Source organism: Lissotriton helveticus, chromosome 8 (assembly GCF_964261635.1).
Source record: "Lissotriton helveticus chromosome 8, aLisHel1.1, whole genome shotgun sequence".
NCBI lineage: Eukaryota > Metazoa > Chordata > Amphibia > Caudata > Salamandridae > Lissotriton > Lissotriton helveticus.
This window is the reverse complement of record NC_136069.1, coordinates 258,417,222-258,433,755: the sequence shown is the minus strand read 5'-3', so window position 1 is coordinate 258,433,755 and position 16,534 is coordinate 258,417,222. Positions and strand designations below refer to the sequence as shown.

Sequence of the window (16,534 nt, the reverse complement as noted above, 5' to 3'; positions counted from 1 at the left end):
GAGAAGTTTTTCCTAAAAAGGCAAAAAAAATGCAAAACAACACTAAGTGCAAAGTTGATTGCACAGATAGACTGTCAGATAGACACAAGGCGAGAGCAATGGGATACTTAACAGAATGTATAATTTCTACTTACCAAAATGCTGCATGAATTGGGTAGGGAAATTGATACTGGAAAAGCAGTTTGTCCTCTATGATGAGATGCACCGATCACTTCTGAATTAAAAAACTGCTTCAAATATGACCGTAGGACTCTGAGATCAAAGTGATTATCAACACGTCCTCCGTAAATGGCGTTTTCCAAAAGGCCATGCACAAATTCCCATTTATAATCTTTTGCACCTGCAAATTGTTAAGTGTTGGGAAGATTTAGATGACCATTTCAATGTTATTGGTTGAACTATTCTGAATATGTTTACCTACACAATCTACAAGGCTGATATCTGTCTAGAGTTGCTTGTGTTCCTGTTTAGAGGGGATCTGGTCTGATAGTTTGCTCAGATTCGTCCCATTTGTGGACATTACTTATGAGACAATCATAGAAGGTCTCTGTCTTTCACAACAAAGGCAAGCTACAAACGATGGACAAATTCAGCCCAGAGTTATTACCACTGATGAATTCAAGGAATCCATTCACCATCTTGTTTGCTGGCTTAATGCTTAAGAGTTTCATTCTAGATGAAAATGATTTCACTTGTTATCTAAATTTTCTCTATCAATGAGGCAGTTCTTGTACCCTTTGAATACGTGTGAAGCATATACTATACTGTTGTGCACAAGCACGCATACCCCCACACAAAAGAACACTCTACATCCCATACCACACAGACAGACACACACACTCAGACCTCTTTAAATGTATTAAAATGCAATTTGGAATGGAGTTTAACAAAAACATACATTTTTAGATTTAAAACTGCAAAACATTAGTGGCATGGCAATCAAAAAGTAAAGTGCATTTAACTATAAAACATAGCTGCCAAGGTTTCAGATTGCTATGTGTGACATTTTCATGAATTCTGTGTAATTATGAGTGACATTCAATGCCTATGAGTAACACGTACTCGCAAGCCAAAATCAACCTATTTGAACAACCAGAAACTCTAAGATCTTAAACGGCTGCACTAGTGATGTTTTGAAATTCCATCCGTAACTGGCAATGTGTGAGACTTCGATTGCACCGAAGCAGCGCAGCTACCTGCACCCACCCACTTCTCTGGTGGTCTAAGGATAGAATATAAAAAAATTGCAGTGGTCAGAAAATACAGACAATTACAGCTTGTATGATAGCGGCTATAGTTAGTGGAGCTCTATAATGCTCTGCAGACCAATGGTTTGTCAAATTTGCGGGATTTCCTTAATGGACTGAAAAGTGCCAAGATGCATTTTAGCTTGCAGCACAACGCTATAAAAAGTTTGCAAATAAAATAAATACAGTCAACAAAAGTGTATCATAATCTTTTTGGAAAATATTTGTTCCAAATAAAACATTAATACAAGAAGTTCAGGCAAAAAGCAAACAGCAACTGGTGACGCTGTGCTTTGTATTTACGCGGCTTAACCTTCACACCCCTTTCCCAGTGACAGCCCCTTAGATCGATCAATCAATCAAGGGTGTGTAAAGCGCGCTACTCACCCGTGGGGGTCTCAAGGCCCTTGGGGGGGGGGAGGGGGCTCCCGATCAGTAAAAGAGCCATGTCTTGAGGTCCCTCCTGAAAGTGTGCAGGGCCGGGGAACATCTATGTTCACAGGGAGCTCGTTCGAGGTCTTGGCTGAGATGTAGGAGAAAGCTCTCCCGCCCGTTCTGTTGGTTCAGATGCGGGGGACCTCCGCCGGGGCAAGGTCGGCAGAGTGGAGGTTCCTCTTGGGCACGTGGAAAACTACTCTCTCGTTGAGGTATTTGGGTCCGACGTTGTTAAGGGATTTGTAGGCGTGGGTGAAGAGTTTGAAGGTGACCCTTTTCTCGACGGGGAGCCAGTGGAGGCTTCGTAGGTGTTGGGTCATGTGTTTGTGACGCCATGTTCCCGAGGACGAGTCTGGCTGCAGCGTTCTGGATGGTTTGGCGTTTGTGTTGAAGGATTCTGTTGATACCGGCGTAGAGGGTGTTGCCGTAGTTCAGTCTGCTGGTTATGAGTGCATAGGTGACGGTCCTTCTGCAGTCTGGGGGATCCATTTGAAGATCTTGCGGAGGATGCACAGGCAGTTAAAGCTAGTGGAGGCCACGGCGTTGATCTGGTGGTTCATGGAAAGGGAGGAGTCAAGGATGATGCTGAGGTTTCGCGCATGGTCCATCGGGGTAGGTGGGTTCCCAATGGCGGTGGGCCATCCAGTGTTGTCCCAGGAAGAGGTGCAGGGTCCTAGGATGAGGACCTCGATCTTCTCTGAGTTGAGCTTCAAACAGCTGTCTTTCATCCAGGCTGCCACATTCTTCATTCCTTCCTGGAAGCAGAGTTTGGTGTCTTCAGGATTCTTCACGAGTGATAGGATGAGCTGGGTGTTGGCGGCATAGGAAACGATACTGATCCCAAGCTGTCCGACGATGGCGGTGAGGGGGGCCATGTAGATGTTGAAAAGTGTGGGGCTGAGTGATGATCCTTGGGGTACTCCTCAGTAGATATCGGTGCGTTCGGAGAGGAAGGGAGGGAGTCTGATCCTCTGGGTTCTGCCGGAGAGAAAGGATTGGATCCAGTCGAGGGTGGTTCCTTGTATCCCAGCGTTGTGAAGTCTGGCTGCGAGTGTGCGATGTGAGACGGTGTTGAAGGCTGCAGAGAGGTTTAGAAGGATGAGGGGCGCAGTGTAGCATGCAGATGTCATCAGTGCGGGGAGGAAGGCGGTCTCGGTGCTGTGATTGCTGCGGAGTCCAGACTGGGAGGCACCTAGGATGAAGTTCTCTTCGATGAAGGCAGTCAGCTGGGCGTTTACGAGTCTCTCAGTGACTTTGGCCACCAAGGGGAGGAGAGAGATGGGCTGGTAGTTCTTCAGGTCTATAGGGTAGGCCGTAGGTTTCTTGAGGAGGGGTTTAACCTCCGCCCACTTCCAGTCATCCGGGCATATTCCGGATCTGAAGGAGGCATTGATGGCCCGTCCTAGTTCTGGTGCGATGGCGGCGGAGGCCCTGTGGAATATGTGCGGTGGGCAGGGGTCCGTTGGGGATCCTGAGTGGGTTTTCTTCATGGTTGCGGTAATGTCTTCGATGGTGATGGGATCCCAGGTCAAGATGGTTGGTTGGTTAGAGAGAACACTCACTTATCTCCCTACCTTCAAATTAATTATGAGTCCTTCCTAGCACTATTTTATCTGAACATTCTTAAATTTCATTTATCTATTCATCCATCCTCCCGCTGGTTCATCTATTAATCTACTAAGCTATTACAACATATACATACATACATACACTCTCCGGCTTTCATCCACCCTCACAACCATGTTCATTTAATTGTTCATGGTCACATTCATCAATTTATTTATACATTCACTCCCAATCATTCATCCATCCTCATACTCTTTCATCCAACAGCTATCCATTATCACTCTGATACTGAATCATCTATTTATTTCAGCAACCCTCACAAATACATCCATCCTCAGTGCTCATCAACCCATTATCCAACACTCATTAATGCACACATTTTCACTTAGAGATCTACAACATTTTAATCCAAGAAAAACATTTGAACTCAAAACAAATATGACCACTAAACATTTACTTTTCTAATGATTGTTTAAGGTTCCACGTATGAAACAGACAGACTTTGTCAATATTTGTTTAATAAGCAGCTCCTTAAGTATGAACTTTTGGAATCTCACCATATACGTTTAAATAATGCAACAATATGCTTAAGATACTTCAGTACAAAGACCCATAAAATGAGTCAACCATTATTATTGGAGAATTTACCTTCAAAAAGTCTGTCAATAATGTCATATCCCGCACGAAGATCAGATAAGGAAAATTCATAAAATTTGGTCCAAGCCTAAAATAAATCATGCACAGAAAAGAGAGTATACATCAGTCCAAGTGCATTGTAAGCTGAAAATAACAACAACACATGCATATGATTACACTATGAATGTCCATTTACAAAAGGTATATTATCATGCGACTGCTGCAATGCTCTAATGCATTGGTTGTATTGGGAACAGTAATGGAGGAATTGCTAGTGAAAGGTACCTTTTTAGCACACATAATTGATGCAATGTGGACACCATATACTTAGAGTTTTTAAAGATATTTATGAGGTTTTTAAATAAAGCAAGCTTTCATACGACCATGACGAGCGTATCCAACCTCACCACTCTTTTTATAAGGTGACAGACTAACAGTCACTATGTCCGTATTAGAGAATAACAAATAAACAGAACCAAGGATAACAAAACCGAAACAGTCCACTCCTCACACCAGAACCTAGTTCCAAGCATTCCATAGGTGTCTCCCAGAGATAAATTAGGCTACACCCACTGCCACTGTTTACACATCCGCAATGTTAACGATGCACACCCATTATCCCTCATCAATATTACAATGGAGTCCCAAAACATCCTACGTAAAACTCAAGAGCCGCAGTCATTCCAAAACATCATCTCCTTAAAGTGCAAGTATGCCTACAACACAAACAGTTACCAAGTCACCACAAACATTGTAGGTGTCATGCTAGTGAGTTAACTTCTCCATGGTCAACAACTGGCAGTATCTATCGTACAATTCATCCAAGGAAGGGATTTGTACTGTACCCTATCCAGTAAATAAAACTCTTTTAAAAGTTGACATCAAATACACCGCCAATATAACCAGGGTAGTATGTGACACATGCCTAACTGGGCAAGGCACGCCTCTTCCTGCAACTACCAGACATTTAGGGATCTGAAAACTCACAATTTGACCCACCATATTCAATAGTTCAGACTAGTACTGAGTGAGAAGTATGCAGTTGCTGAGTATGTGCCTCTCTGCGGCCAAACCTCCTTCAGCAGTTAGCCAATTTATCGCCATCCATGGCTTTAATTTGTACTGGCAAAAATATCATATGTAGAAATCGTCAATACTGAGACCAGTTCATGAGTGCCATTGATGCTTTGAAATGCCCCAGGACATGTCTTTGCAGTCACTCCTACTAATATCAATTTGCCACTCATTTACCATTGTTGCCTGGCAAACAGAATCTGACTGCTATCTTTGGCTATTTCAAAAGTCCATATATTCCTCACCACAAATGAGTTTCTCCAGGAGATCTTGTCAAAATGACTAAACAGTTTAAGAGTTTATGTCATGTTATGTTAGCTGTGCTTATATAGCGCATAGCTACCCCAGCATCGGGGCGTCACAGCGCTTGCGGACGGGAGACCAGGAAAAGTGATACTAGCTGGATGATAGACAGCCCGGTTGTAGGAGAGTGGGGTCTGCAATCCTATGGTCACCCCAGATTTTAGCTTTTTGCTTCACTGGATTATGACTTTCCCTGGCTGTGAGCCTGCTAATCAGACCCACAGCCTAGCTGTTCTCTCTCTAAATTGACAACCATGTACCTTGGGTGCATTTACCAATTGGTACTGGGCCACCTTATCAGTCCCTGTACAGTGTACCTTAGGTACCCAGGGCATAGGTGTACCCAGGGCCTACCAGGGGCTGAAGCATGTATTATGCCACCCCTGGCTGGCCATCTAAAACTGACACAACTGGCTGCACGACAGCTGGGGCAAGGTGGTGTAATCACCCTTTGCTATAGATATAGTATACCTATATCTAACTCAAAAATGGACACATATATTCCTATCAGTCACTCCTAGGGCAGGCCTTAACAATCCTGAAGGCAGAGTGCTTGGAATTATGTGAGATGGTGCTCTGGCATGAGCTGAGCCCGTTTGCAGCTTGCGGAACCAAGTCCTAATAGCTGTTCCATAATAACGCTATACCATATACTCTTAAGTGCATTATAATCCTCGCGGTTAAATGCTAACTCTGGTATAACATTATCAAAACATGTCGAGTAAGGTGTCATACGATTTGGAATACTACCCCCTCGCCAATTCTGGCGACGGGGGTAGCATTCCATCCTTCTAGAGGGTCATGACATGTATGTAACTGTGAACCCCGGTTAAAGTTAACTCGAGCCTCAGCATCACAAAATGGATGCTGCCACCACAGACACAAGTCTGACCTCCTGCTGCTGGGAGTCCTTCCAGCGAGGATGGCTTGGAGAAAGGGTTTCCAGCCTTGGGAGGTGCTATCACCACCCCAGACAGGACTTTGTGTATTGAGGTAGGGAGGCCTGAATGGAATGAGACATGCCTGGGGCACACAAGGTGCCCTGTGCATACACCGGTTCAAACCAGTTGCTGGGGCATCCCAGCCCCAGCTCTGGCGGGAAACCGGACAAAGGATAGGGGGTGTAACCACCCCCCTTCCTGGTCCCACGCAGGGGAGGGACCTAGTCAGTAGTGCAGCCCCCTTTAGGAGAATAAAGGTAGGAGCTGGTCCCATTCCAAATTAGATTATCCTGAACTATTCAAGAAGAAGAAACTCTGGCCTTCGACGTTCGGCTCCACTGAAGACTGAAGAATCTCCCTTGTGGACAAGGAGTGTCCACCCTGCACAAGCAGGCACCAGCAAGCGTCCAGCGGCTTCCCTTTGTCGTCTTCCCTCGAGGATCCAGACTTCAGAGCCCGACAAGAACCGGATTCCCAGACCTCTCCGACCTCAACCTGCATCTACAGCAAAGCTGAGACCCGTGGGTGCGACGAGACACGTGGGACCGGCCATCTTGGAAGAAACTGCACTTCGCTTCCAGCACGACTCCCGAGGTAAACTCAACCAAGTGCTTTGGGGACTGAGAAGCCCCGACCCCGAGCAGCTCCTGCACCGAAGATCAGCCCTCCAGCTTCCACGAGATCTGCGTGGGGCCCTTCTGCTCGTTTGCTGCTCGACGCGTTGTCTGGTCACTTGCCGGCTGGCTTGTGGCCTCCTAGACGACGAACCTGCGAATTTTCACTGCTGATCTGGTTGCTCCAGATTGGCCCTTGCTCCCTTCCAAAAGAGGGGCACCCCGGACTCTCCTAGTCCGCACCAGACGCTTTTTTCACTCACCGCGTGGGTTGCCTTTGCCAAGGCCTGTTGCCTCCAATCCCGGATCCAACACCGCCGACAGCGAGAGCCTGCGTGGGACAGCTCGTGCCTCCATCCTGGTCGTCGAAGATGCCTCCTGGTCCACGTGGTTGCAGAGTCAAGTGTCCACTCTTCACCTGATCGCGGCGACGACATCTGGTTCCTTCCTGGTTCCACTCCAGTCACTGGCTAGTGACTGTGAACATTGTCCCCTCTGCTTTCAAGTCTCCTTCTTCAACAATCCACCCTTGGATTGCACCGGACATCTTCCTCCTGGTCGCCTGCAGCATCTTTTCTTTCAGGCTCCATAGACTTCAACGCGAGAACCCGACGCACTTTGACACCTATGCACCCGCAGCCTGTGGGTGAGGTAACGAGAGCATTTCGGTGCTCAAGGGTAGTTTAACTGTCATAGTGTCCCGTTCCACAGTTGTTGTTGTTCTAACTAGTCAGGACTGTCCGTACAAACCTTTTCTTTGAACTGTACTGTCCATAGACATTGTTACGCATCTCGTGTGTGAGTTCACACTCTGCACACGCGTTCCGTGGGCCTCCTATTACTTACCTGAAGTTAGTGTAGCGTGGTCCCATCGATCCTACAGCCTCTGGACAGCTCCATTTCCTTTATCGACTTTCACATTCCACTTACTTAGTATATGGTTTGTCGTGCCCCTAGGGCACCATTGTAATTTTGTGCGACTTGTAGTGTTTTTCGTAAAGAGATTGTCATGTGCTTAGCCCTCTGACCTCATAAAGAGTTCAGAGGTGTTGTTATTAATAAATATATCGTTTATTTTCATAACAACCTGTGTGGTGTCCTTTCATCTGGTATTCAAGGGGTTATATTGTGGTAAAACAGCTGGCTTCACATGCCAAAATAATTTAGCCTAAGACTGCTTTGTCCATGCTACCATTAGGATAGCTGGTCTATAAGGTTGACTTACAACCAATCACCATAAGGGTTGTTTGGACTGATACAAGGTGATCACTAGAACTAGTGAGCATCATATATCAGGCCAACTTCTCACACCGGTAAGGTCAGATACTGAAGACTAGGGGACATGAGCGCAGCAAACATACATAGCCTGCACTAGATGGATGAGAACAGCCAGGTTTTGATGTATTTTCCAATCAACCCAGCAGTGACCTTTTTTGCCAGCCACTGGTTTTGCCACACACAACCTAATGCAAAAGTTACTTACCTTCGGTAATGATATATCTGTAAGAACCAGTAGCTAGTATTAGATTCCTTACCTTAGAATATCCCCAGGCGTCAGTCTGGATCAGGAAATTTTTGCGTAGCAGTACCCCTGCGCGTCGGTAGGGGTCGTCTGCGCGTTGGTAGGAGCCGCGTCCGTTGCCGGCGTCCTTGGCGGAACTGGCATGTGCGATCCAGATAGTATGAGAGTGCACATTTTGGGTCCAGACGGTGGAGCCTCTCTTCCTCTTTCGAGGGATGCGGAGGCGGAAAGAAGGTGGGCAAGGTGATGGACTGCCCGATGTGGAAGGCTGTGACTACCTTGGGCAGGAAAGAGTGTCGCGTCCGCAACACAACTCTGTCGGATGGACAGAAAGGAAAGGAGGTTGTGAAGAAAGGGCCTGGAGCTCACTCACTCTCCTAGCAGAGGTGATGGCAACCAGGAATGCCGTCTTAAGGGTAAGAAGACGAAGAGGACAGTTATGAAGTGACTCGAAGGGAGCGCACATCAGATAAGTTAGAACAAGGTTCAAGTCCCACTGAGGCATCACGAAAGAAACAGGGGGGAACATATGAGTGATGCCCTTCAAGAACCTATTTACAACTGGGGACTTGAACAAAGAGGGCTGATCAGGGAGCCTTAAGAAGGCGGAAATGGCAGAGAGGTAGCCCTTGATAGTGCCCAGAGCAGAGCCCTGCTTGGCAAGAGAAAGAAGAAAGCAGAGAACCTCAGAAAGAGGGGCAGAGAGTGGATCTGCAGCCTCTGCTGTGCACCATGCCACAAATTTGTTCCACCTGCAGGCGTATACCGATTTTGTGAAGGGACGCCTGGCTGCCAGAATCACATCACAGACTTCAGGAGGCAAGTCAAAAGGCCTCAACTGCCGCCGCTCAATCTCCACGCATGGAGGTGGAAGCTGGACAGGTTCGGTGGAGGACCTCCCCTGCTGCTGTGACAGAAGGTCCTCCTGAAGAGGCAGACTAATCGGGGGATCGACTGACATGCTGAGTAGCTCAGGATACCAGTATCTTCGTGCCCAGTCCGGAGCCACAAGGATGACTTGGGCCCGGTCGTGCCTGATCTTCTTCAGCACTCTGGGCAGAAATGGGAAAGGCGTACAACAGACCGTAACTCCACTCGCGACGAAAAGCGTCTCCGAGCGAGTGCCGCCTTGGAAATTCCAATGCGCAGAACTGATGACATTGCGCGTTCTCTTCTGTGGCGAATAGATATAACCAAGACTCTCCCCACTGTTGAAAGAGACCTTGCGCCATGCCGGAGTTCAGACGCCATTCGTGATCCATCATGCACCGAAGGCTGAGTTTGTCCGCCCTGGTGTTCAGGGAACCTGCCAGGTGTTGAACCACCAGGGTCACGCCCTGATGTTCCAGCCACTGCCAGAGGCGCAGAGCCTCCTGGCATAGGGTTCACGACCCCACCCCGCCCTGTTTGTTGGAGTACCACATGGCGGTGGTGTTGTCCGTGAACACCTGCACTACACTCCCCCAGACAGAGGGAAGGAATGCCTTCAGTGCAAGCCGGATCGCCGCAGCTCCAGAAGGTTGAGAGGCCTCTGATCTCCGTCTCTCCCACGTGGCCCCCCCAGCCCTGGAGGGACGCGTCCGTCACAACTACGTGCTCCGGTTGGGGTAGGGAGAGGGATCTGCCGCTGACCCAATCGCGGTCCGTGAGCCACCACTGCAACTGTCTTGCAGTGCCCTCCGAGATCAGGACATGGTCGAACAAGTTGCCCTGATGCTGGGCCCACCGGAACTTCAGGTCCCACTGCAGAGCCCGCATCCGCCACCTGGCGTGATGCACCAGAAGGATGCAGGAGGCTATCAGCCCCAGAAGCCGCAGCGCCAACATGACCGAGACTCGGGATAACGGCTGAAAGATCTGAATCAGAGCATGAATATCCCGAACCCGCTGTTCGGGAGGATAAACCCGAAACTACGCTGAGTCTAGAACCGCTCTGAAGAAGTGGAGCTTCTGAGAGGAGCACAGGTGCGACTTCGGCACATTGTTGGAAAACCCCAGCAGGTGCAGGAGGTCGGCCGTAGTCTGGAGGTGGCTGACGACTGTCTGGGGCGAGCCCGCCTTAAACAACCAGTCGTCGAGGTAGGGGAAGACTGAAACCTCTAACCTGCGCAGATGACCTGCGACCACCGCCATCACTTTTGTAAACAACAGTGGGGGGCTGGTAAGGCCGAAGGAGAGCACAGTAAACTGAAAGTGCTCATGGCCGACCATGAACCGCAGGTAGCGCCGGTGAGCCTGCAGGACAGGAATGTGGAATTAGGCGTCCTGCAAGTCCAACGCTACCATCCAGTCTCCCAGGTCTAGGGCAGCTAAGACCTGAGCCAATGTCAGCATCTTCAACTTCTCCTTCTGGAGGAAGCAGTTGACGTTCCGCAGGTCCAAGATAGGGCGTAGGCCCCCTTTGCCCTTCTTGGGAACCAGAAATTAATGGGTTTAACAACCACACCCTACTTCTGGCCCAGGAACGCGCTCGATGGCCCCCTTGGCCAAGAGGGCCGTAACTTCCTCTTGCATAAGTTGCAAGTGATCCCCTGACACGCGGTGGTACTGCGGTGGCATGGCTGGAGGGGTCGCCTCGAAAGGGAGGGAGTAGCCCCTTCGGACGATTTGCAGCACCCACCAGTCCGATGTGATGGAGCGCCAGTGGAGGAGGTGATGGCGAACCCTGCCCCCCACTGGCGTCAAATGTGCCTGAAAGCTCGGACTAGGAAGGCTTTGAGGCGGATGCTGCGGGGTAGATGTGGACTGGCTGCGCCGTTGTCCCCGCAATGGTAACCACGCCCGCCACCGCGCTGAATGGTAGTCTGCGGCCCGTGGCTAGCAGGACGTGTGGGGGCGCCCCTACCGTGGCCACGAAAGGAGCGCAGGGCAGAAGATTGCTGGCGCGGGCCGACAGGCCCAAGGACTTGGCCGTAGCCCTAGAGTCCTTAAAGCGTTCCAGCGCACTATCTGCCTTGCCACTGAAGAGGTGGTTGCCATCGAACGGCATGTCCATAAGTGTGTTCTGGACGTCAGCCGAGAAGTTGGCGGACCTCAGCCAGGCGTGGCGGCGAACTGCCAAAAACGTGGAAATCGCTCTCCCCAGCGAGTCCGTGGTATCCAGCCCACATCGTATGGAATACAGTGCTGCGTCTCGTCCCTCCGCGAGGGCTTGAGCGGACTTCACCCGGGCTCCCTCCGGGCACTCAAGCAGCACAGCCACAACCGTATCCCACAGGGAGTGGGTGTAACGGCCCAAGAGGCACGCGGTGTTGACCGACCGCAACCCCAAACTAAGGGAGGAGAGCATCTTCTTGCCGAATTGCTCATACCTCTTGTATTCCCGATCTGGAGGTGCAGTCGGGAATGCAGATTGGGAAGTAGAGGCCTGGATAGTGGGGTGGATGGACAAGAAACTAGGGTCGCCCGGAGCAGGGCGGTGGCACCTAGTGACGTTCCCATCTACAGGGGGACCTGTAGCGGGCCTGGACCAAGTGCCCAACAGGACGTCCGGGAGAGCCCCATTAAACGGCAGTAGAGACTCTGGGGAGCTTACCTGCAGCTTAAAGACCTCTGTGAAGATGTTAGACCTCACCGCTGCTATGGGGAGCTCAAGAGCCAAGGCCTTGGCGCCCCTCGCCAGCACCACACTATAAGTAGCCCCGTCCTCCGTAGCCACGGTAGGAGGGGAGAAAAAAAACAGTGTCTGGGGAGGTATCCAGGCCACTGGTTTCGCCTAGTTCCTGTGTCCAGTCCTGAAATGACTGGCACTCACGTACCAGAGGGTCCTCAGACCCCTCCCAGTCTCCTCGTTGTCCATCTCCTGGTATTCAGGGGTAAAGGATGAACCCAGATCCTCGAAGAACTCCTCTTCGGCTGGCGCCAAATGCGGCGTTGAGCGGCGCTGCTCCGCCGCCGGATCCTGACCGAGGGTTGGACCAGGGACGACGGGTGACACCCTAGGGGTCGACGCCGGCGGGGTTGTAAGGTCATCCAGCAGCGACCCGGATCCGGAACCGGGTCCAGTGGGGCCAGGCGGCGCCGGGACCGAAGTCGCCGACGGCGTTGGGGCCGAAGCACCCGACGGCGCCGAGGCCGAAGCACCCGGCCCCACTTGGGCTCCCAGTCGGGGCCGCAGAGCCCGAAGGCGCCGCAAAACCCGACGGAGGAGTGAGCGACCTCTTGGCCATGAGGAAGGCATTGATCGCCTTCGGCGTCGCGTTCTGCCCAGGGACAGGCGGGTATGGAGCAGGCTGCGATGCATGCGGCTCTGGCGGAGCCGCGTGGGCACTGTCACCCGAACCCCCGGCCACATCGCGCGAGCGTGGGGTGGAGTCAGAAGAGCGATGGCGCTTCTTCGACTTCTTGTGCCTCTTACCTGAGGACTTGGAGCCTGACGAGTGGTGTCGACTAGCCGAGCTGTGATGACTCCGACCCAACGACCGGTCCCTCGACCTCCTTCCGGACCGGGACCTCGAACGGCGCGGGGCCGACTACCGGAGCTCAAGGCGCTTACGGAACCCCTCCCGCCTAGCCTTCGACATCAAGGCCCGACTTGTCATCGTGGTCAGGCCCCAGGCAATGTAGGTACCGGCGATGGGGGTCGGTAACCGACATCAGTCGGTTGCAGTCGGCACAGGCTTGAACCCGGGCATCCCTACCGGCACTGATGGAGTCGTACAACTCTAAACGGATCCAAAAGGGATCGAAAAAGCTTAGTCAAAAAGTGACTACTTTCTCCCGACCTGTGCTTGCTGGCGCGGAAAAAAGAAGAACTGACGTCAGCGCGCGAGGGCGGCGTCTAAGTACTCCGGCGACGTAATCCCGGCGCGTACGACGCCGATGACGGACCCGGAGCCGCAGATGACGCCTACCGACACGCAGGATTACTGCTACGCAAACATTTCCGGGGCCAGACTGACGCCTGGGGATATTCTAAGGTAAGGAATCTAATACTAACCTGTTTCTTTCAGATTTGCACATATACAAATCTATAGCCCTCCTCAATGCCAAAGTATGTTTGGCATTGCATAGACACCTTCAAGATCCCCAAGCTAAACATGTAGCCCACTTTTAAACAGCAGCTCCTTTTCCATCATATGAGTATATCTTTTTGATTCCAGAGGTAAAGCTGGGGTTGCTGAACAGCGGCGCAAATGGGGTGAGGCTCTAGTCTCCCGGTCCCATGCATCCAACATAGCCTTGGTCATTGGCACTCTATCCAAACTGATAGGATGGTTTGTCATTGATGTTCCGTTCACACCCCATAGCTAGACATTACATAATGAGTACTTTATAGAGCACTACTGAATCTTCATTTGTGATCTATGCCACTCCACCATTTCCCATAGCCACGCTGTAAGAAATTACGTAGGCATGTCTAGAGAAGTATGTCGCAAAAATCCATCAACAACTTCAAGGAGCTTCTAAAGTTCTTACTCTGCCACACAAATTAAGTGACCATAAAGATCAGCATAAAATGGAATCAGATACACACCGAAGTCATAAAAAGGCTTAGAGGTCAATTCATAATGATAATGTCTTCCCAGGCTATAGTTCTTTATCACCAGGCACAGAACATCAGAATTATCAGATACCTTTTGACGTTGGAGAATTTCACATTCTACTTTTAAGAGTACATTATGTTTTTGGTGAAAACAAGGCAATTCTTATTCATTATGCAAACACTACAGGACATGTATTAAAGGCGCTGTTTGCATAAGGCAACTGAAACAGTAGACAGTCTCTTTGAAGTACCATGATGTGCGTGGCATTAATCTGAACATATTTTGAGGCACCAAAGGTTGAGTCTGGAGGAGGTTCTTGTACATCAGTTACTCCTCATGACTTCTTTTAGAAGTATGTAATTGATCCCATAATCTAGATACAAGATATGATAATTTGTTGCCACTCATAGTTTGCATTTGGGTATCAAAAGAAAACTCAATTACCTTGACTTAATACTGTTGTATCTCAGGACTCCATTTCACACAATCCTTCAAGGCATGCATGTCATTGGATGGGCGACCCATTAAAAGGGCAAACATGGTGGTCTATTGGGGCCTAATGGTCAGCATTCATTTTTAACCCATAACTTACATCTAGTAACTGGGACCATGACTAACTGCAAACATACGGTACTGCAAGTTCATTATTTTTCTGATATTCCTTACCTTATTGTCACTGAATGAATCATCTAAATTAGAATCTACCCATACTGTATTTAAAAATCACAGAGCTATATTAACTGCACCAGTACAATAAAGCACCAACATATATGAAGGCACATTTCTCGTTAATTCTTTAAATCTCTGTTTCCGGAGTAGGAATGGAGAGGTCCAATCAATGATAGGTACTACTTCTTTTTGCAAGTTCCTCTTATAAAGTGCTGAAGTAAAGCTTGTAAAATATCTGTAGAATAGCAGAGCATAACACATTTGGTAATGTTCGAATTTACAAGTGGGTGTGAAATACCAAAATGATTGAACAATCATCAGTCTAACAATTGTTCTATAAGTAATCCGAAAACAACGTTTTAATCTACATTATTATCATGTTACTTCTGATGAAAACCACTACAATGCATCTGAAATACTAGTCATGCATATCAACCCATAGTGCTCAGTGACAGCCATACAGACAGAAGATTATTCAGTAGTTTATAAAAAACTGTCAAAAAAGAATGTGCTGAACTTCGAATGAGAATCTCTGAGAAAGTTTCAAACATAATTCTTCACCCTGAGCTCAAGGCTTACCTAGTTTTCCATTTTCGCCAATAAATACTTTCTAGAGCGTAACACTAGAATTGAAGCATTTACTAACAGTGTTGTAATAATGACACAATCAGTATCGTGTACGCATCACCAACCACACAATATTCGGGTTTCACATTTAATGCAGGCCTCTCATTCACTTCTCATGTACAAAATATAATTTACTCAGGCCAATGTTCGCTTTAAATGCTTAGAGGAATCCGATACATTCTCCAACCCCAAAGGTTTAAGAACCTGCTGCTATGCACTTTTGCTGTTGCATCTCTCCTCTGAAACTGTTTTAATATGATCTAGACCTACCTGTGTGCCATGGCTCACTCTATCATCAAGTGATTTACATTAGTTGCCTCCTTCCTGATCTCACTTCACTGGCAAACCTCACAACGTCCTTGCAATGTGGCTCCAACAATAACGTATGGCAAAAGGGAATGTACCTGAAGACTTCCCGAATATCAAAATACATGCAGAGCGACTGGATGAATTACCATTAACTGTTTAACCCAAATGAAACTGACTGTTTGTTATTAGGAAATGCATAGGTTGTTTCTCTGGATCCTCCATGCCCCACCTCACCACCAGAAACATATAGAAATGAGACAGCATTAAAACAGTAAATATTACACAAAAAAAATATTATCTTACTTGAGGGATGTAATTCCTTCTTTCTTGGCAAGCAGCATGAAACCATGCTAGGCTAAAGAGAGCTTGAGCTCGAGATAACAGGCCGTTCTTACTAATCTGTTCTGGAGTCCAAGTTTCATATGTTCTCATCAGGTTCTTCTTAAGACCAGGTGGTGCCTAATAGGTGTTACGAAAAGAGACAATGTCATTTTCTGCCAAACTACTACTGACACTTTTAAATGCAGTAAGGGTGTACTTTAGGGCTAAACGAAAAGAAACCACTATGTACTTTTGGCAACGTTGGTACTGATAATTCACAGTAGTTACAGATTCTCTATATTTAAAGAGGGTGGCGACTAGCTGATAGTCTGAAAATGATTGACTCATTCAAAGTGCCAGAGAGCGCCACCTATGTCCAACAGTATCAAACAGGTACCACACACTCCATCAACCGACATGATAACATTCTACGAAACAAAAGCAGCCACAGGGCCTTTGCCTCATGTTTTGTAGATATTTCCAAACGCTGGGGCCCTCTGAATATTCTGATGAACATCTGACCCCTGGCTGCTCTAAAGAATCTGCAAAAGCAACACTGTATCCATCAGCACTAACGCTACAGAAGAACTTTACTTTTTTCCCTCTACAGAACAGACATTACAGAAGGTGCCTTTACCTTTCCTCTACAACACCAATGTCACAAAAAAAAAATCAATACACTTTGACATTTTTATTAGCATTTTCCAACCTAAAAGCAAGTAGCTGTTACCGCGCATACATGCACACTTGGTAGTGAGCGACGAACTAGGCTATAATATTGCCG

General features: G+C 48.4%; 1 protein-coding gene across 2 annotated transcripts in view; it reads right to left on the bottom strand.

Moving 5' to 3' along the window:
• DYNC2H1 (dynein cytoplasmic 2 heavy chain 1) overlaps positions 1-16,534 on the bottom strand; it is a 1,763,151-nt gene that overhangs the window by 302,129 nt on the left and 1,444,488 nt on the right. For both annotated transcript variants that reach the window (XM_078657019.1, XM_078657020.1), the window contains exons 79-81: positions 15,733-15,888; positions 3,897-3,972; positions 135-340 (exon numbers count right to left, since the gene is read on the bottom strand). In XM_078657019.1, coding sequence (XP_078513145.1) covers positions 135-340; positions 3,897-3,972; positions 15,733-15,888 — 438 coding nt within the window. The remainder of the gene's footprint in view (positions 1-134; positions 341-3,896; positions 3,973-15,732; positions 15,889-16,534) is intronic.